This window comes from Mastigoproctus giganteus, chromosome 12, assembly GCF_048544385.1.
Source record: "Mastigoproctus giganteus isolate SK-2022 chromosome 12, ASM4854438v1, whole genome shotgun sequence".
NCBI classification, from domain to species: domain Eukaryota; kingdom Metazoa; phylum Arthropoda; class Arachnida; order Uropygi; family Thelyphonidae; genus Mastigoproctus; species Mastigoproctus giganteus.
The window spans coordinates 163,700,513-163,723,535 of record NC_143586.1 but is presented as its reverse complement, the minus strand read 5'-3'; the positions used below and the strand labels follow the sequence as shown (position 1 = coordinate 163,723,535).

Genomic DNA, 23,023 nt, shown 5'->3' with positions numbered 1-23,023 from the left:
GTATGGTGGAAGTCCCAGAGTGGATGGTGTGCATTAAATTTCCCTAAAAAAAAAAAAAAAAAAAAAAAAAAAAAAGGGAGGAGGAATCTGTATAAGAAGTATATTTTCTTTATTTGGTGATAGGTAAATTAAACTACTATTAACATAAACCTACGTAGATATGTATTAGTACAGTTTCTAATGATATGTGCAGTGAAACGTACTTAGTGGGAATTCTTGAGTTCACAAGCATGGTCACACCTCCTGCAGCAGTGTTGTGGCAATTAGCTTTAGTGTAATTCTTGTAGGCATAATGCTTGCCAGACTATACCGCTTGATTAGATCATCAATATTGCTAAGTAGGTCTCTACAATTCTACTGTATGATGCAATCCATTATTTGATTTTGGCAGTTGGGTTTGATTCAGACTGTTTATATGCACCCAAGTTTACCTTTTCCTTTTTTTTGGAAAAGTAGGGCTTCAAGTGTCAACATCATATTCTGCACAAAAGTTCAAGATTGGTTGGTTCAGGTTGGTTTGTCATCTATATCTCTGTTCATTAAATTTGGCTATATTCTTCACTGGTACAGATTTTAGTTTTTAGGGCTTCTGCTTAAGTATGGGATGCATTTGGTGGAACTGCAATTGTTATGTTGTTAGTACAATCTATTGCATGCTGTGAGGATGAGAGAACTGGCTCAGCCCAATCTGTAATAGATATTATTGATGGAATTGACACAATCATTTATGCCACTGCTGATTGGTGTTTCTTTATTGTTTCTGCATAGTTACAATTTAGTGTAGTGGGCATAATTTGCTTCTTTGCCTTCTGATAGGTGGCTTTCTGCTCTATTTGCAGATAAAAGATCCAATAGGTGGTAGTGATCACAGTGTACTGGTGTGGGATTTACTTAAAGACGTAATTACCATCAGGGGTAAACGGAAAGGTTTTTGCTTTCGCAGAGATAACTACAGTGGTCTCAGACAGTTTTTAAATTCTGCACAGTGGAACCAACTGATGATGTTACCAACAGCAAATTCTAAATGGGTAAGCATTCAAGGAAGTAATCGTGGAAGATACTAGGCATTTCATACCGATTAAGAAATACTGTTCAACGTTTAGGCCTAAATGGATGTCAGATGAACTAATGAGATTTGCGGCAGAGAAGAAAAATGCATGGGATGCATATAAATTATCAGGCGACACAGAAGCCTATGGTATATATAAGCTAGTCTGTAATCAAGTCACAAAGGATTTTGTTATTTGGTTTTTAGGAGCATTAGCAACCAAGGCCATATTGCTCCGGGAATATGCGGTGGTCATTCCCTGACCTTTCCGCATCCTCCGTATTTGGTAGTGACGGGCTCGAACCCCGGTCTAATCAAGAGCGTGTGCTATGCACTGCTGCTCCTTCCCACGTGGCTACGGAGGCACCGGTCACAAAGGAGGTTAGGCAAGAGAGGGCAGATTACGAGACATCTTTGGCAAAGGATGCTAAGCAAAACAGCAAGAACTTTAGTTATATAAACTCCAGAAGGAAGGGGATGAATCAGATCGGTCCACTTGATATTGATGGCTTGAGTGTTGATGATCTTGCTCAGATTGCTGACAATCTGAATGAGTATTTTGCATATACATTCACACACAAGGAGTTATTAAGGGAGGAGAATGCCAGAAGTTTATCAAACTGTAACAGAGTACTTAATGATTTTCTAATAACTGAGAGAAAGTGGAGGAATAATTGTTGAAGTTAAACATAAGAAAGGCACTCGGGGTGGATGGGATCCATCCAGTTATATTAAAGGAGGTGGCAAAGGTAGTAACCAAACCCTTAGCCATAATTATGAGAGCATCCGTGGACTGATTTTGATAATTATATACAGCCACTCCCCAGCTTATGTAATACTTGACTTTATGGAAATTCGACTTCACATAAGTTTTTGCTGGCCGGTGCAAACTTAAAAAAAATTGTGGAAACGTATTTTGCATCCCACAGGAATAAATGGAGGTATTATAAAAATATCGTAATGTGAACCCAATAACACATTTTTTTTGGTAATTCGTTCCAAGACCTTGGAAGTTGAAATTTTCGCTATATAACTCTCTAAAAGGTTATTTTTATAATGGAAATTGCACTACACTTTCATCGTTATCATATGTTCCATTATAAGAATCAATTTTGATCAGCTTTGTGATATTTTTTTAAAACACATTTCTCGAGATTACTACCATAAAATAATAAAAACAATTTGCACTTTTTGGTTTATTGGGATTTTCTGTTAGCGTAATCTATTATAAACGGGTAGTACACTCGATCTTATTGCATTTGCGATAATACCGATAACCAGAATCTGTGGGTTTTTACTTTACAGTATTATGGTGAAATGAGTTCCCCTTCACTGAAATCTTCAATCATATAAAAAGCATAAGTTTTCAGAATTTCTCTTCATTCCTATTTTCTTATTACAATGGTGAAGGGAAAGGGACCAATGGAAAGTACAAGTGCTGCAGTGCTAGGAAACGAAACAAAATTTATTTAGAAATGAAGATGATTAATTAAGAAGTACAAAGCAGGAACAAAGTGCCATCTACTGCACGAAATTAGATCTTGCTGCTTCAACAGTAAATACTATTTTAAGGGACAGCGCACGTATAAAAGAACACGTTAAAGGATCAACGCATTTAAGATCAACAGTGATCATAAAACAGTGTTGAGGTACTATATCGAAGATGGAAAAGCTATTAATAATATGGATAGAAAATCAGATTCAGAAGCAAGTGCCCCTGAGTCCAATGGCCATTCAAGCAAAAGCAAGAAGTATTTATGAAGATATTAAGGATAAGTACAGCAAACTCCAAGCCAGGTACATGGCAAGCAACAGGCGGTTTAACGAGTTCAAGCATCGTGCTGGTTTCCAAAACATTAAAGTATGCAGTGAAGTCACCAGTGCTGATTCTGCAGCTGCAGAGAAATTTTGTGATGTGTTGGAAAAAACCCCTCCTAAATCTCCACAACCCTCAATTTCTGAAGCGGTGTGCTTATCAGCTGGAGAGTTAATTCTGGCAATGATGCTCGAAAGTTAAAACTTGCTGACATTATGACTGTCTCCTTTCTCTTTTTGTAATTTTATAATTTTGAAATTTTTTTAATTTTTCCTGCGCACGAGATAAAAAAATTGAATAAATAATTCTATTTACATGTTCATCGAACATTTATTTTTTGCTTCAATCAAATTCAATTAAATTTACGAGTGCTGCATAAGCATTTAGTGAAATTCTGACTTATGCAGAGTTCCACAGAACGCAACCCTTATGTTAGTTGGGGAGTGGCTGTACTTAGATTTCAGGAATGCTTTTGACACTGTTGCGCAGGGAAGACTACTGTACAAATTGGAGCAGTATTGTATTAAGGGAAAGTTGCTACAATGGATAAAATGGTGGTTGAGTGGAAGAAGACAGACAAGTGGTAGTGACTGGATGCTGCTCTTCGAGACTAATGTTATTAGTGGAGTTCCCCAGGATTCAGCGCTGGACCCACTGTTGTTTTGTATATTTATCAATGATACTGATGAAGGTATATTAGGCTTAATGTAGAAGTTTGCAGGGTTGTTAATGACAGTAATGGTAATATCTAGAAAGGATGGGCAGAAGAGCTGAGAAGTGGCAACTGAAATTTAACATTGATAAATTCAAAGTACTGCATATGGATAGAAGTAACCCCAGAGTAATGTAGCAACTCTGTACTACACTTAGGGTGGCTGAAAATGAAAGACCCGGGAGTAATTGTGTAATCAGATAAGAAGTGTTCTGAGCAGTGCAGACAGGTTGCCAGAGCAGGTCATGGGGTATTTTGCTAGTAGAGAAAAGGAGGTGATTATCCCTATGTATAAGGCATGGTCAGGTCAGGTCTTAAGTACTATGTAGAGGTCTGGAGGCCTCATTTTAGGAGGGATATAGAGTTGCTTGACTGAGTACAGAGCAGGGCAACAATACTGGTCAGGGGAATGAAGGGTAGTCTTATCAAGAAAGGCTTAAGTTCTGTAAATTGCAGTGTCTGGAGACTAGGCACCTGTGACGTGATCTGACTGAGGTGTATAAGGCCTTGAAAGGGTTGAGCAGGCTCAATTCTGATGGGATTCTTCCTCTTGCTCAGATTACGAACCTGACGGGGCATAAATTCAAATCGAGGAAAGACAGTTATAGAATAGACGTGCAGAAATTTGCCTTTAGCCAGCAGGCAGTTGATTGCTGGAAGAAACTTCCATCTGTCGTTGTGGAAGTTGATAGCTTAAATAAATTCAAGGAGGAACTCGACAAATGTTTACAGGGAATGGATGTGTGAAATTTTTTTCCTTTGGCTGATGCTACATAAGCTTGTTTTCTTGCATCATGTGCCTCTACTAATGCTAATGCTATTTTGTATTTTTTGGATGATGGCCTGACAGTGCAGGTTTCAATGTCACAGTCTGTAAATGGTTTTTGGACAAATGGTGGGCATAACGCACCCCCCCCCCTCGAAAGACTGTTCAAGTGACTAAATTTCTGGCCTTTATAACATCTGATTGGTTAGGAACACAGTCTTACACTACAGTTGAGATAGCTTTAATACTAGAAGGTAAATTTGGTATAAGAAACATAAGGATGATATTCCATGGGAGAAGAAGTTCACCATCTTTTATAATCACAATTTGCCTTGCTTGCATAACTTTTTCATATTTTAACTCTTGGACCAGTTCATAGTCTGTGACATTCAAGCCCACTCTGCAATTATCCCTTCAGAGGTATTTAGCATTGAATGAGGTTGAAAGTTTTAGCAGAGTCTCAAAATGCTTTAGATTCATGGATCCACTAATCAAAAGTAGCTAAGGTAGCTAAGAAAAAGAACAGGTGCATGTATACTTGCTTGTACACCAATGCTAGGAGTTTATAAATAAATTTCAGGTATTGCTGAAAACATCAAAGGCAGATATTGTTGGGATTTCAGAGACGTGGTGTCACACAGATATAAGGAATGCAGAACTGGAATTTGGGGAGTACAATGTCTACAGAAAGGATAGACAGGGTAGGAAGGGAGGAGGGGTTATGCTATTAATTAAGAAATACATAAAATCCAAGGAAGTGAAGCCAGTCGACATTACTGGACAGTGCAGTGTTGAGTCAGTTTGGTGTGACATAAGCATTGGGAGATCAAAATTGAGAGTAGGAGTGTGCTATAGGCCTAATTACTCTGATAAGTATAATAAGAAACTGTACAGGGAAATAGAGTGGGCCAGTAAATCAGAGAGTCTTATAATGGGGGATTTTAATTTCCCAGATATTGACTGGAATTTGGGGGCTGGTCACTCACACACTAGCAAGGCTTTTGTGGATTTATTGGATGATTGCTTTCTACATCAGCATGTTCGGGAGGCAACTAGAGGGAGTAATACTCTTGATTTGATTATCAGCAGTGATTCTTCATGCATTAAGAATCTGCAGGTAAATGAACCACTAGGTGGCAGTGATCACAGTGTGCTGAAGTGGGATTTACTCAAAGAGGTAACTACCATTAGGGGTAAAGGGAAGGGTTATTGCTTTCGTAAAGGCGACTACGATGGACTGAGACAGTATTTAAATTCTATACAGTGGGACCAACTGATGATGTAACCAACAGCAAATTCAAAATGGGAAGCATTCAAAGAACTTATCTTGGAAGCTACTAGGCTTTACATACCAACTAAGAAATATTGTTCAAGGTTTAGGCCTAAGTGGATGTCAGATGAACTAATGAGACGTATGGCAGAGAAGAAAAATGCATGGGATACATACAAATTAACACATGACACAGAAGCCTATGATAGATACAAGTTGATCTGTAACCAAGTTACAAAGGAGGTCAGGCAGGCGAAGGCAGATTACGAGAAATCTTTGGCAAGGGATGCAAAGAAAAACAGCAAAGAGTTCTTTACTTATGTAAACTCTAGAAGGAAGGGATGAATCAGATTGGTCCACTTGATATCGATGGGTCAACTGTTGATTATCCTGCTCAGGTAGCTAACAAACTGAATGAATATTTTGCATCGACATTCACACATGAGGAGTTATTCAGCGAGGAGAATGCCAGAGGTGTATTCAACTCTGGCAGTAAGCTAGAGAATCTTGTAATAACTGAGAGTAAAGTGGAGGAGAAATTGTTGAAGATAAATACAAGAAAGGCACCTGGGGTGGATGGGATCTATCCAGTTATATTAAAGGAGGCAGCAAAGGAAGTAAGCAAACCCTTAGCCATAATTATGAGAGCTTCCTTGGACTCAGGGGAAGTACCCATGGACTGGAGATGTGCAAATGTGACCCCAATTCACAAAGGAGGATCAAAGGGCAACACACGTAATTATAGACCTGTTAGTTTAACTTCTGTTCCTGGAAAATTAATGGAGGCACTGGTTAAAGAAGCACTGCAGGATCATCTAGACAAGACTTCAGTTATAGCTCAGACATAGCATGGTTTTGTAAAGGGGAAGTCTTGCCTGACCAATTTGATTGGACACTATGATGCAGTCACAAAAGAACTGGATGCAGGGAATAACTTTGATATTATATACTTGGATCTTAGAAAGGGTTCTGATACTGTTGCACATGGAAGACTGCTGCACAAATTGGAGCAGTGTGGCATTGGAGGCAAATTGCTGCTATGGATAAAGGGGTGGTTGAGGGGGAGAAGACAGAGAGTGGCAATCAATGGACACTGCTCATCGTGGACTAATGTTATTAGTGGAGTCTCTCAGGGTTCAGTATTGGGTCCATTATTGTTTTCTGTATTTATAAATGATATTGATGATGGTATATCAAGCTTAATGTCCAAGTTTGCAGACGATACGAAGGTTGGCAGGGTTGTCAAGGACACTACTGACACTATGCTACTGCAACAGGATCTGGAAAGGTTGAGCAGATGGGCTGAGAGGTGGCTAATGAAGTTTAACATTGACAAATGTAAAGTACTACATATGGGAAACAGCAACCCCAGAGCAACGTATCAACTCTGTGGTACTACACTGACAGTGGTAGGGACCTGGGGGTGGTTGTGTAGGCAGATATGAAGTTTTCTGAGCAGTGCAGACGGGCTGCAAGAGTAGTTCATGGTGTATTGTCGATGATATATAGGAATTTTTCTAGCAGGGATAAGGAGGTGATTACTCCCTTGTATAAGACAATGGTCAGACCACACCTAGAGTACTGTATACAGGTCTGGAGGCATCATTTCAAGAAGGATGTAGAGATGCTGGAACGAGTACAGAGAAGGGCAACAAGATTAGTGAATGGAACAAAGGGGTGCTCTTATGAAGAAAGGCTTAAGTTTTACAAATTACAGTGTCTGGAGACTAGGCACCGGCGAGGTGATCTGATAGAGGTATATAAAGCCTTGAATGGTTTGAGCATGCTCAATGCTGATGGGATTCTTCCTCTTGCTCAGAATAATCACCTGAGAGGGCATAAATTCAAATTGAGAAAAGACAGAGATGTAGGATAGACGTGAGGAAATTTGCCTTTAGCCAGTGGGTGGTTGGTTGGTGGAATAGACTTCCATCCCTTGTAGTGGAAGTTGACAGCCTAAATAAGTTTAAGGCTCAGCTGGACAGGTATTTTGAAAGAACAGAGGGGTGAAGTGGAAGTGGCTATTTTTAAATTTATTTATTTATTTTGTTTTATTTATTTATTTTTTTTGGCTGATGCGGCATAAGCATGCTTTCTTGCATCAAATGCCTCTACTAATGCTAAAAGTTTCACCAATTAATTGTTTTACCATTTTAGGTGAACCTGCTGCATTTTCTAAACATTTTGAGAAATGGGGACAAAGTACCCATACATTTATTTGATAAGGTGACTGTGATACATCATGGCCTACTTCATTTGATTTACAGTATGATTTACAGTATGTTTGTTGTTAGTTCTGGAACTTGCATTACTTGAAACTGTCCCAGTATGTATGTACAAATTGAGTTGAGTGTATGTACACATATAAATAGGGTTGACAGCTCTGAAAAACATTTTAAAAAAAGGCTGATTGCTGATTAACAAAAACATGAACTAACAGCAAATGCTACCAGAGAAAAGGCTTGCACAAACCAAGAAAATTTCATTTCTGTGCATCTGTATTGCCCATTTATTCCTCCAATCAGTAAGCTAAAATAAATTCCAGTAAGCAGGCAGATCAACACAACCAGCGATGATCAGTTCTAACAAGCTGTTACTTTGTGTGTGTTCCTGATAACTTACATGATTCAGTTAAGCTGCGTGACGGTGCTGGTTCCTTGAAAGCATGTCACTTGCATTCTATAAGTGTCTTATGTTATTTTAGGAACCATACAAACATACGTATGTAAACTCTAGCATCTAAATGGTCAGGCTGATGAAGGTAAAAATTAGTGACAAAAGCTACTGGTAGTTTTGTGACCTTTTTTTAGTGCATATTGCTTTTAAATAGGTAATTGGTAAAATACTGAAAAGATTTATTATATTAGTAATTTATCTCAGTATATTTTATTTACTTTAATAAATATATTTTATCTGCTCGCTAAGTATTTGTTATACAGGTAGTACCTGCTTTACAAGTTTTTTTTTTTTCCCAAGTCATCATCATCAGCCATTTTCAATCCACTGCAGGATGAAGGCCTCTCCAGCAACTTTCCAGTTCCTTCTGTTTTGTACAATGGCCATACATTTATTACCCACAAACTCATGAATTTCATCTATCCATCTCCTTTATTGTCTTCCAGGTTTTCTTTTAGCTCCTCTTGGGTACCATTCTGTTATTTTCTTAGTCCATCTGTCATCATGTCTTTGAGCTGTGTCCTGCCCAAGACCATTTTAGTTCATTAGTTTTGATAAGATGTCCTTTACTTGAGTTTGCTGCCTAATCCATGTGTTTCTCTTCTTATCTAACAGTCTGATTCCCAATATAATTCGTTCCATTCTTTGCTGTGTAGTTCTCAGCTTCTCTTCCATTCTTTTGGTGAGTGCCCAAGTTTCATTTCCATGAGTCATGGTGGGGAGTATACATTGGTTCATTATTTTACGTTTCAGACAAATTCGAATATTGCTCCTCAGTATGTGACTATATTTCCTGAATGCTATCCATCCAAAATTTATTCTTCTCTTGACTTCCAGCTAATAACTTGTCCCAGATAAGTATATGACTCCACCTTTTCAATTACTGCTCCTTCAATCATTATTTCCCTTTCCGTGGCATACTTGTTCATCATTACTTTTGTTTTAGCCATATTCATCTTTAGTCCAAAATCCTTACTAACTGAGCATAACTGATTAACATTTTCCTCTAATTCTTTGGGGTCGTGGCTTATGACCACAATGTCATCTGCAAATTGTAAATGGTTTAGGTACTCTCCATTCACATTCACTCCTTTCTGCGACCAGTCTAATCTTCTGAAAGCTTCCTCAAGGGCAGCAGTAAACAGCTTCGGAGATATTGTGTCTCCTTGTCGAACTCCTTTCTCGATTTTAAATTTCCTACTGTCTTTGTCTAGTCTAATAAAGGAGGTAGCACTCTCATATATTTTCTTCAAAATCATAATATATGGAGTATATATGCCTTGTCTTTCCAGTGTCCAAAACATTGCCTTATGCTGTATGGAGTCAAATGCCTTTTCATAATCCACAAATGCCAGGCATAATGGTGTTTTATATTCATTTGCTTTCTCCATTAGCTGTGATATTACGTGAAGGTGATCCATAGTTGAGAATCCTGTCCTAAAGCCAGCTTGCTCTTTCGGTTGATTCTCATCAAGTATTCTTTCTAATCTGTTAGTAATGACCCTTGTGAACAACTTGTAGATGTGGGATAGCAAGCTAATTGGTCTATAATTTCCAATTTCTGATTTATCTCCTTTCTTATGCAGCAAAACTATGATTGCATTATTCCACTGCTTAGGCATCATACCTTTTCTAATGCACTTTGTGAAGAGCCTTGCCAGTTTTTGTGTTATGTCTCTTCCTCCCAATTTTAACAACTCTACAGTAACTTCATCTTCCCCCGGGGCTTTCTGATTCTTCATTTTCTTCAATGCATGTTCTACCTCATCAGGAAGAATATCGGGTATGTCGTATGTGTTGCTACTTTGCAATCCATCTTCCCCACTGCTGGCATCATTCCCCTGCTCCTTGTATAATTCTCTATAGTAGTTTTCTGCTATTTGAATTATGCCTTCTCTGCTGTTTATAAGTACACCATCGCTATTCCTCAGTTTCAGTACCATTTGTCTTTCTGTATTACTGCTCATGGCTGCTGATTTAAATCCTTTGTTTTCCCTTAATGCTTGTTCTACTTTTCTTGTGTTAAATCTTCTTATGTCCTCTCTGAGTCTCTTTCTAATGGCTTTGCATAACTCAGTATACTCAATTTTCTCCCTGTCAGTGTTTTTCTTGCTCTTCATTTGTCGTCTTCAGTTCATCACGACAAGTGTTTCTCGACTAATTTTTTCTTCTTTGGATTTCTGTTTCCCTATAGGTTTCTTGGGCTTTATCACTTTCAGAAAGTTGTAATATTCCTCGTCGATATCATGGTCCTGAGCAGTCTGCAGAAGCTCAAACTTGTTCTTAAGTTCCAGTACATACTGCTTTTTCTCCTCCTCTGTTATCTCAAAGACCTTTGTATTATTTACTCGAGTCAGTTTTTTCCTTTCCTTTCTTACATTTATATCAAGTGTACATCTTACCATTCTGTGATCACTTGCAACATTTACCTTATTCAGGACGGTAACATCATTCACAATATATCTTCTGTTAGTGAGGATGAAGTTGATTTCATTAGTTGTTAATCCATTTGGACTCTTCCATGTCCACTTCCTGTTCACCCTTTTCTTGAAAAAAAGTGTTCATTACTGACAGTCCTTGAGATTCTGCAAATTCCACAAGTCTTTCACCTCTTTTATTTCTTTCACCAATTCCAAAATTTCCTATAGTTCCTCTTTCTGCGCTGTTTTGCCTTTTTCCAACCTTAGCATTGAATTCCCCCATAATAATAGTGTAGTGGGTTTTCTGCTCATCTAGAAGACTCAATTTCTGTGTACATTTCTTCAACCTCTTCATCATCATGGCTCGATGTTGGTGCATAAATCATTATAATCTTTAGCTTGTACCTGTTAGAAATCTTGAGTATTAGTCTTGACACCCTTGGTGATGTACTTTTGAATTCCAAAATGTTGTTTTTAAAATCTTTATGGACCAGAAACCCAACTCCACCTTCACTCCTTTCACTGTTTCCATTGGTGTACAGCAGATTTCCACTTGATAAACTTATAAGTGATTCATTTCTTCTTCTTGTTTCAGCCAAACTGATGATACTCCAATTCACATTTTCTAATTCCTTTTCCAGCTCTAATATCCTGTCTTCACTGATGAGTGATTGTATGTTATAACAGGCCAAGTTCAGTTTCCGTGCATGGCAGCCTGGTCGTACCCAGAGATTCTTAGCACCCTCTGCTTCCACTCTGATCCTCTCGCTGCCGTAAGAGGGAGAGTGAAAGCTGCTGGGGACTGAGGGCCATTTGTATTGTTGTGTTCTCATATGCTGGAGGGTTTGGTCTTTTCCTCTTCACGCTGACCAGGCGTCTTGAAGAGAACCACTCTACACGTTCGTTGCCACCTAAGTGACATAACAGGGCTTACCATCGAGAAGGTGTGCATGAGTGGATTTTAGGGAGGCAGGCCAACCGGACTTCTCCTAAATCTTCTGTAATAGAGAGATATTGGATTCATCAGTGTTTTAGGCTGAGTGTCTGATAAATAACACACAGGATACCTGTTCCCCTCTAAGCCCCGCGTATCTCATATACAATTTAATCACCTGGGGAAAGGGTTGAAGTATTTTTTCTTCAATAGAAGAAAAATTCCATGACCATATCTGAAAACGATATTCTCGCATCCTTCGATGTCGTCTCCCTATATACAAATGTGCACATCGAAACCATGCTACTGGCTCTTAAAGAACTATTAATTAAAGACGACACTTTGACAAAACGTACTGACTTAAACATTAATGACATTTTTGAGCTCAGGTAACTGTTACTTAATGCCAAGCAGTTTTAATTTGAAAATAACATCTATGAACAAATTGTCGGCCTTCCTATGGGCTTCGATATCTCTGCCCCTTTATCTGAAATCTACCTCGCTTCTATTGAAGAAAAAATACTTCAACCCTTTCCCCAGGTGATTAAATTGTATATGAGATATGCGGACGACGTCCTTTTAATGGGCAACAAGCCACTATTGATACTTTATTTAACACATTTAATACAACACATGAGAAACTCAAATTAACCCTTGAAGTAGAAACTGATAATAAAATTAATTTTCTAAATCTCACTATATACAAAATCGGCACATCTTTCGGTACCAAAATATACAGAAAGAACACACATACAGGTAAGTTCTTACATTACTACTCACACCCACCATCCTCTATACATCAAAAAAGCAGTTCTTTATAATCAGATATATAATGCTATTAAATATAGTCACACACAAACACACACAGATCTATCTGTAGAATTGCAATACTTCAATAAAAAATTTATTGACAGGAAATACCCATTACAACTAATAAAAGAAACAATTACTAAAGTCCATAATAGTATTAATAACCCTAACAACATTAATAACCATGTGAAAAAGATACACAAACCCCTTATCGTGCTTCCATACCATCAACAATATGCTAGATGACTCTTGATTTCTTGATGTGCTGTAATGTAATGACTAGATCGTAGGTATGACTTCAACAGGTTTTTAAGAATACAGATATCAAGTTAATATTTACATCTTATAATAAATTAGTTTCTAAATTTAATTCACATAAGACAACATATGAATATGTGACACAGGATTATATTAACATTATATATTTGATTAGATGTCAAGCATGTTACATTGGTAGTACAACAGCTAAATTTGGGACTTCAAAAATTTCTAACACACATGCCTACTACCATTTTAATAGCTTCAAATCTAATTTATCGGATACAGAACTAACACATGTTCAATCTTATACTCATAACCCACTCATCGATTCAGCTTTACAGTAGTTAAACTAAATTCCAGTTATAAAATCCTTCAAAACGAAGCACTCGTCATTGAATGGTTTAAGCGCCACACATCGTTCAACATATTAAACAAAAAGATTCCAACCAACTTCTCCCCTATTTGGAATTTAGCACATATAAAGTTTCCACGTGCACTGAAATGCATTTCAGGAATTTAACCTGTATATAACACAATCGTGCACTTCCCTTCCCACTATAGCTAACTGAAGACGGTTTCGAAAGTCGCTCGTGTGCAGCTATTAGCTTTTTATCTCACTTTAATTTATTTTAATTAGACAACCATAGAATGGAAGGTGCACTTTCCTTTCTTAGGCAAATTTATAAAGTTCATAATTTAGTAATTTTTAAATTTATAATTTCTTTAAGTTACTAGAATCTCATAACTACTATGCACGTGGTGAAACTTTCAACCAACTAAGTGGATTACTATAAGGTGAGTGCTGAAAATTAAGCTAAGCTATATCTATGATCTAGACAAATAAATTAAATAATAAATAAAATAAAACAGAATATTTATAATATTCCCATTCCCTAAAGTTAACCAATCAAAATTATGTTTTGAACATAGCCATGATCACTACCTCTGCCACAATGGGAAGCAATTTATCACATATTTGACAACTTGCTATCCACAGTTGAACTTTACAGGATCCAGTCCACTGCTATTCCTTGAGGTTTTATCTCCAAGTTCTGTCTCTTGTTTTAGGTGTGATCTCTAGACCTGAATCTAATGATTATCTTGTATGGAGGGATAATGACATCATTCTACACACTAGTAAAGATCCAATGAATAATGGACAGGACAGCACATGCCATCTAGTTGCCTATTTACATTAGGAAAATATCATGCCATTGAATAGTAGCATTTAAATCTTTTTATCTTGAAACATTTTTAGCCTCTCTCTCTCTCTCCCCCCCCTCCCTTAATCAATCATTATCATTCTAAGGGCCTAGCTCTGTCACTGATAGAGATATTTTTTTTCTATTCATCCCGGATTTGGGCATTTTGTCTGGCCTCACTGTGGTTCAGTCTTAAGAGTCGGAGCACATTATTAAGTGCTGTGATTCTTGGTCGTCTGCTCCTTCTTTTCCCTTCAAGCTGTCCTTCTAGTATGTTTACTCTCTAATCGTGTCTCCAGAGATGCCCTAGGAACCGCATCTTCTTCTTTATTATGATTTTCTTGATTGTTCTTCGTTCCTCAGCTGCTCTGAGGACCTCTTCATTCATCGTTTTTGTCTCTTCAGTTTATTTTCATCAAGGTTCTCCAGCAAAACATCTCAAATGTTTTGATTTGAGATGTTTTTCCTCCAGTTTGTTCCTGTTATTGACCATGTTTCACACCCATACAGCAGTATACTCCATATCTAAGTTTTCACAAATATCTTCCTCTTTTCATTGTTTATCTTGCTTGCAATAAGTGATTTTTTTTTTCCCTACTAAGTGCTTTTTTCGGTATTGCAATTCTTTTTCTTTTTATTTCTGAATGGCTTTTGCCATCCTCTTGTATTTTGCTTCCCAGATATACAAATGAACTTTACTTGTTCAATTTTCTTGTTATCTATTTCTACCCTGTCTGTTTTTCTTTGATTCTCTTTTCCAGCAACAATTATTTTTGTCATTTTTGTGTTAATTTTGAACCTGTAATCTAAGAAACCTTCTTCCATTGCTTCTATTATGTTTTTCAAATCTTCTTCATTTTTTGCTATGCAGCTATATCATCTGCAAATGGTATGAATTGTACCTTATCTCCTCCTATGCTTATTCCTTTAGTTTTACATTTCACTTTCTCTAAACCATCCTCCATGTATAAGTTAAATAGTAATGGTGATAATGCACGCCCCTGCCTAACTCTCTTTCTTATCTTGGCTATTGCTTGATTATTTTGAAAATTCAATTTTTTTCATATAATTTTTTAATGGCTAGTTGATCCCTCCAATCGACATGGGCCTTCTGCATGACTCTGAAAAGCTTCTCCCAGAGAACACTGTGCTTTTTCAAGTTCAATAAAAGCTATGTGTGTGGCTTTGTTGATGTTTATTCTTCAGTCTACTATTGTGAGTAGTGCTAAAATGGCTTCTCGTGTTCCTCGTCTATTTCGAAAACCAAATTGACCTTTGTTTAAAAACTGTCCTATTTTTCGTCATCCTCATCTTTTCCTTCTTAATAGACTGCTTTTATGATACTAAACATTTCTTTCCTTTTCTTGTCTCCTGCTTTTTTTTAGCTATTAAGCTGGAATTTTATCTGTACCTACTGCTTTTTCCATTGCGGATCTCATTTAGAGCTTTTCTATATTCCAATTCTATTAAGTTTGGCCCCAAGATATCCTGTTTTACTTTGTGTTCAGCCTCCAAGGCTTCCTCACTTATTTGATTCCCATCATAGAGGTCTCCCAAGTACTCTTTCCATCCTATGTCTCTACTTCTTATCAGTAGTTTTCCATCTTTATCTCTTATTGCTGTGCTTTTTGGTTTTAGGGTCTCAAGTATATGTGGCAGTCATCTTGTATGCTATGTCAGTTCTTCCATTCTTCAAGACATAATTACTTGACACAAATAATTATGGAATCTTTTTATACTGCTGTATAATGTAAAATGAGCAGAAATACTTTTGATTAAATTGTAAACTGATAAAAGAGTGGGTGCCTTATGTTTGGAGTAGTGAGGGATGAAAGCATATTAAAATTTTTCTGTCCAATAATGCAGAAGTAAAGCAAATCAGAATGCACTTTTGGAATACTGGAAGGGTCAAATTTCCATCCCTAGGATACACCCTTTGCTAAAAGATATTTTTCTCAGAAATATTTCCAATCCAGTAATACCAGATGTGATTCTAAAATGAAATTTAAGTAAAAGGCCAATACCTATATTTACAGCTCCTATAAATTCTAACAAGATGATATGGACAGTTAACAGAAAGCAGGTGCTAATGAAAGTGTGAGATTTAAGTGATGCTAATTTAGTATTTATTACTAGCCACTGACTTTTACTGCAAAAAAGTAATAACATCCTAAGTTTGTTAACCCAGCTATTGTCCTTCCTCATGCAGGTGCTCTTTAGGCCCTTCTCACCAATTGGGCTGCTGGTCTTGGGAACCTTGATGTCTTTTTATTTTTTTAGGTACGGTCTCCATACAATGGATGATGATCTCCCATCTCTACAAGCAAATGTGTGATAATCATCAATACATCACCATATGCTCTCTTTGCCATCTGTCTATACAGTTCAGAAAACCTCATGTCCGATTGTATCGTAACTCTTAAATCTCTTTCTTCTCAACTTTTTCAAACTCACCAATATGCAAGCTATTTTAGAGTTGCTTCTCCCTAAGTGTGTCTTTTCCTTTTACTGCATTAAAACATAGTTGCCATTTTTCTAAAAGTACTTGAAGTCTGTTCAAGTCACTGCTTGGTGCTGATCATTAATCACTCTCCAATCTTTATTGGGCCCCCACTTCTCATGCTACACCAATCCAAAGGGTAACTATTAATCAGAAACCTCTGTTTCCTGTTCTGCAACCACCCTACGATTCCAACATTTCAGCTTATATTTCGTATTTGACTGTTAAGAAAACAGAAATTTCTGTTTTTGTTCTTCCTAGCAGTCATTTCTTTAGAACTTTATTTCAAAACAAGATGAAACAACAACATGGATATACATATTATAAATCAAGATATAATTTTATTTTGATCTTAATAAATTTTCATGTCATTTTAGTTCTTTTGTTTAAAGAATAATATTTCACTACTTCAAGCTGCAGTATAATATCAATGAACCAATGATGTCAAAAAAAGAAGCAACTACTAAAATATAGTCTTTGTATATATTCAAATTTAGTAGTAGCCTACTCTCAGAATAACAAAAATATTCATTAATTAGGATTCAATCTTGAACTTCTAAAGCACAAAGGATCAACTTCATCATAAGCAAAACATAAACCACTAATTTATTAGAAATTCAACATCTTGAAGCTATAGAAAACCATATAAACCATCAAAATTGGGTTAATTTCTTTTTCTAATTACAGTCAAGTTAAGTAACACGACACTGACTTGATTAAAGTGTGTCATTAGTTGTCTTGTCATGCTCAGTGATGTTACTCATGAAAAGCAAAGAGTCAATAAATGGTATGTGTATGTATGTGTGTGTGCTAGCACACAAAAATTAATGACCTCCCTTTGTCATTTTAAAATTTATTAACACTTACGGTATCATGAGGCTTATTAGGATTTTTTGGAGAACCTATGCCTCCTTCAATTGAGAAACCCAAACCTGGATTTTTCAGTATTACAACTGGAAACTAAAAGAAACAAACAGAAGAATTAAATTAGCAAAACAAGCATATTACAGAGAATTCTCATTTACAGTGTTAAAAAAAAAAGAAAAAAAAAAAAAAGGAAAAAAAAAAAAAAAAACGAACAAAAGAAAATATAAATTAACTCAAACCATGCCATGCCTTTTCAAAATATATGATTATGTAACAGGTGTATAAAAGTTCTAGCATATATTATCTATGCTTTTATTAAATATTTAAGTAATTGCATTTTCCACTTTAAGACAAAAAACAAAGAAAAAAAAAAAAAGAAAAGAAAAAAAATGGAGGAGAAAGAAAAAAACAAGAAGCAGCAAAGGCTTACTCTAAGGGTTGGCAACCAGGTACCGTAGTGGCAGATAGGTCCTTTTTGTGCGGCCCACAAAGTGTTCGATTGGAAAGATAACTACTGTGCCCATCTATGAATTTTGATAAACCAAAAATAGGGCTTATCAAAATATAACTAACAAACAGAAAAACAAGAGAAAGATGCGTTTGGCATACTATAATCTTTAATCAAACTGGTGATTGAGTGAAATGAAGACGGAAATGTTTATATATGTTCGGTGTGTGTGAGAGAGAGAGAGAGAGAAGAGGGCAATAAGTCAAAGTAAACCCAAAGACTTTAATAATTAAAATGAGTACAACACTGAGGCAGAATGCTTTAATCAGGTGTAGAAAAATAAAAAAAAAATTCTGTTCCAGTAAAATACAGGTACTGTTCACAGGCTTTTGTAAGTGAACAGGACCTTTGAAAAAATAATCAGCCAGTATAATTCTGTGTTTGGAAGTGGTATTTAACTGCAAGAAAGTGGTTTTTTGTGTATTTGTAAAGTTTTTGTACTTTCTGGTTCATGACATCAAGGAAACAAATTTTTCATGAAGATTGGACATTAAAGACTGGACTAGCAAATAATTCTTTACTAAAAATAAAAGTAAACCTGCTTGTAAAAAATTGCTAAACAATTGTTTCTGTTATGAAAGAATAATATGAGTTAACATAAAGGCAAACACTTTTGTAAAATCATCGCTTCTTAAAAACTCTTTGAGAGGTCAACAAAATGTAGTCAAGAAATTATGCATTTGAAATAAATCAGGGAGTTGTGGGTACTAGCCGTGTGGCAGCTAAGACAATAGAAAAAAAAAAGTTTTTTTTTTGTTTTTTTCATAGAGACTAAAAAAAGAAATTTTTTTTTTTTCACTGTCTCTCTCTCTCTTTCTCAATTCATAAAATAATGTATGCTACCAGTTAATGAAAAAGTATGGCCAGGAAAGAAAGAAACACATTTTTGAAAGACTTACAGAAGAATTACAAGTAAATTTATTTTGTAAAATTTAAGCTGAGGATAAAAAAATCATTTGATTGCTATGCACATCAAAGGTATTTGAAAAAGCATTGCTTCCTACCAACAATCAACACTACTTCTGCCATAGACCACGACATTTATACTCGGTCATTTCAGGGAGATTGACGATAACAAACTTACTGGAAACCATTTTTCGCATACGGAAAGCACTAAATGAGAAAAAGCAAATGGTTATTATTCTTTTGGATATTTCTGCAGTCTACGACAACATCTCAATTCCAGTGTTCATTAAAATAAAAGAGGAAAGTTGTTAACTATAATAAGCAGTCTGCTCGAATAAAGAAAACTGACCATTAAGCATCAAAAACTACAACCTTGCTTTGCTATCTCTCGAGGAGTGCCACAGGGAGGAGTTATTTTGGCTACCCTTTTTGCGGCTGCAATGAAGCCATTTCTTGCTCAGAACTGCAATTTTATAACATATGCTGATGATGTGAAATTCTTCATCATGTCCAAAGACTACGAATCAGTAGAAGGTATTTGTCAGATGGCGATTAGCAAAATACAAGAATTTGAGAGCTATCTGGACTGCACTGGGCTCTGTATTAATTTACAGAAGTCTGTTCAAATGACCGTAATTAACAAGCAGAAGAAAAATGACATCTTAATCTTTGTGAATGGGTCTAGTGTGGCAAAAGTGCACTTTAACCTGGACCTTAAGTGGGACAACAGTCTCATGTTTGCTCAACACTTTGCTCACATGAAGTCAAAAATATATGCTGTGTTATGGGCTACTAGAGAGGAACTTGTAGGAATTAGGGACCCTCATCTGACGACCAAGTACATTTTTAAAGTATATCCTTCTGATTCACATTATAACTCTCCTTGGAATGGGGTACTGGCTCTTGAGATGGCTTAACAGAGTTGCTGGCTACCCTTTTACTACCTCAAGGTTCATCCTCTAGTCAAACCTCAGCATGACACTCTGGACGCAGCAGACAATCAACAGGAATATACACACTCTTGCACAAATGCTCACAGGCAGATTGGATGTGCAAGCCCTAGATAATATTCTAGCCAAACCATGTGCCACACTTAGACATTGTGGAGGGATAAATGTACCACTTCATTCAATCCTCAACAATCTTAGTAGTCTACAAAGATTCTTCCCATCAAATACAGTAAAAATATTTAACTCTCTGCAGATAGATGCAGAAAAACTCTGTGAGGATGCAATGTACCGGAAAGAGACCTACCAAAATACGAATCAGCTGTAATGTGACAACATTGAGTTGTGACTAAAGTAATATTTGGTAAGCTATTGACTGGAAACATGCCCTCTTTAGCAACTGTGTAAACATATAATTTATATATGGAATTACTGGCTTGAAAATGTATAATTGCATAATATATATGAAGAATTATTTATGTTTAAATATATGTATATATGTATAAATGTATATATAATATTTATAGATGAGACTACGTGCTCAGTATATGTAATCCATTGCTTGTAGTATCTCGTACCCTTCTATGTAATTAACACCCTCCTGGCACTTTGCTGTTTCACATAATTTTTTGTGAAATAAACAGATAATAATAATAATATATGGACAAAAGTACTGACACTACAGATACTGTGCAGTTGTTGACAGTCATCCCTGATATGGGTGCTGCCTTAATAGTACATGAAGAATTAACTGGTTTGCACAGTTTCAAATGTACCTTTGACCAGCAAGGAGTTCTCTCTGTAATTTATGGAAACACTTGCTTGTTTGGAAATGAGCTGGGAAAAGTCGGTGGTGAAAAACAACAGTGTATTGAAGACTGGGGAGTAGGGAGACTCTGTGAGGAAGTTACAAAAGTTGGCTCTAATATTTTACATCATTAATTATGAGACACCAGGCTGCAAAATTCTAAAGCAGTGTATGGTGCTGTCTATTATTCAATAGTGATATGGGTGATCAGGGGTGTATTTTTTTCAATTAAAATTCAAAATAGACATTTTCATGACAGAAAAAGGTATACCAGTAGAATGGTTATCACATGATAACTGAATCTTACATCTGGCCTTTATAGTGGACACAAAAGTTATCTTAAATGGGCTTAACTAATATTTCAAGGGGGGAGAGAAATACTACCTGACATATTTTCTGATGTTAAAGCCCCAGAAGTGAGATTGAAATTCCTGCACAGTCACATCGATGAACTAAATGTGAACTGCTTTCTTTCTTCTTACAAAGCTGCCAAGGAATCTTTCATCAAATCAGTTGAATGGCCAATAAACAAGTTTGTTACTATCATTTAGAACTAAAATGAATACTGATTTTTTCAATATGTTAAACTAAGAATTATATACACTATGAAATCTATTTGTTTCAAAAGCCTTTTGCTATTAATACTTATTAGGTCCCAGCAAACATGCAAATAGTGATGATTACAAAACAAAACAGCAAAACTTTGAGATGCTTTTGCCAAAAGAAACATACAGGCAAACCCCATAAATTTTCAACATTTCCATTCCTTTTTGTGAATCCCTGCTGTTGACTCGCTAGTCATTATCACCTTCATGGTATTTTTCTAAAGCACATTTCTAGAGGTCACTACCATAAAACAATAAAAACAACTTGCAGTTTCCAGTTTATTGGTCTTTTCTGTTAGTGTAATCAATTATAAATGGGTAGTAAACTTGATCTTCTCGCATTTGCTATAGTACCAATAGCTGAAATTCTGTGGGTTTTCATGTTATTATGGTGAAATGTATTTCTCCTTCCATGAAATATTCAATCATATAAAAAAACAAATTTTCAGAAACTCATTACTCCGTATCTCACTTGTGCATATCGTGTTTTTTGCAACTTGTGTGTGCCGTGTTCTCTGTTATTAACTGCTTATCATTTTTACTGTTTTAAATTTTACAACAACAAAAATAAGTCAGTGAACAGAAATATCAATTAGTTAGTATGTACATATTACAGTATGTATTAATTAAGCTATGTACGTAAGCATAAATTTATTTTTATTTTGCTAATTGGAAAATATTCTTCCAATTTTCACCTATCATTTAACTTTGTTAATTGATAAGGCAATAAAGTTAAATTTGTGCTTTATATCTTTAAAGCGAGGTCCACTATTTTGTTGGGAGATCCCTGGGTTTGGTTCTGTGCTATTAAACTTGTGCTTGTTTCAGACCATAAAAAATTGTGACTTCGAAGCGTGCAAAAGATACTCAAAATCCAGACGTTGAAGAAGAAATGTGCTTAGCAGCGATGAAGAAGAAGAAAATTAAATGAACGTACATTATCAGACATATAAGTATCACAATTTGTAAGGTAAGGCATTTGTTCAGTTATTACTAATTAAGTTATTACTATTATAAAAATAAAGTTAAAATATTAAGTTATTACTACTATAAAAATTAAGTTTCTGATAGGTATACAAAAAATGGTGCATTTTTGTTAGCTTATGGAATGTAACCCCCCCCCCCCCCTTTTGTACTGGTTCTTAGTTCCGTATAACACGGTTTTGCATTACATGAGATTTTGTAGGAACCAAACTACTGTGTTATACGAGGGTTACTTGCAATACGATTTTATGCTTGCTGCTAATTTTAGATAATTTTTATTGTATCAAAAGATGTGATATAATACACTCACCATGTTCTGATGCCTGAGGTTTCACATGGAAATAAAAGAAAGCAAGTAACATAACAAAAACTTACAAAAACATTCAGTTTGGCAAAAAATTTTCAAAGTTCTCCTCCACCATCAAGATAACAGCTCTGGCAAGTACTTACCACTCTCAGCAAACATTCTCACTTATAAAATAATCAAAAAAAAAAAAATTCTTGCTACGAATGAGAACTTGCATGTTATGTTACATATTTCATCTTCCATTTTTAAAACAAGAGACTTGTCAATTAGCTGGGGATATCCAACCTTAGAAAGCATATTATGGTGATTTTAAACTACATTATGTTACACATTCTAGTGACAGACAATTGATGTTATCAAAGTTGAAGGTTATCGGTAAATATGCAGAATGGAAGAATGATGAAAAATCTAAATAACTAACACAATAAGTTGACTGATTTCAAATTAAATCAATAATAAAAGCTTGACATCTGTGTTTGACACTTTTTTAAAAAAAAAGGCTACACAGAACAGGAGTAAGTTCAGAAGCACAGGTTTTGAGAACAAATGGAGAAATACCATCAGGCCCTGGAGCTTTCTTAGTATCAAGATTCGTAAAAATACTTCTGACATCCTTTTGACAGAAGACTACAGCAGGCACTGAATGGAGGGAGGTGGTTTAAGACTGTTAACACAC

The 23,023-nt window shown here is 36.0% G+C and overlaps 1 protein-coding gene across 3 annotated transcripts in view; it reads right to left on the bottom strand.

Moving 5' to 3' along the window:
* Positions 1 to 23,023, bottom strand: part of LOC150077559 (uncharacterized) — a 536,301-nt gene that overhangs the window by 60,062 nt on the left and 453,216 nt on the right. For 2 of the 3 annotated variants that reach the window (XM_090386199.1, XM_090386200.1), the window contains exon 21: positions 17,283 to 17,375. The exons of the other annotated variant lie outside the window; for it this stretch is intronic. In XM_090386199.1, coding sequence (XP_090242325.1) covers positions 17,283 to 17,375 — 93 coding nt within the window. The remainder of the gene's footprint in view (positions 1 to 17,282; positions 17,376 to 23,023) is intronic. 3 annotated transcript variants of the gene reach the window in all.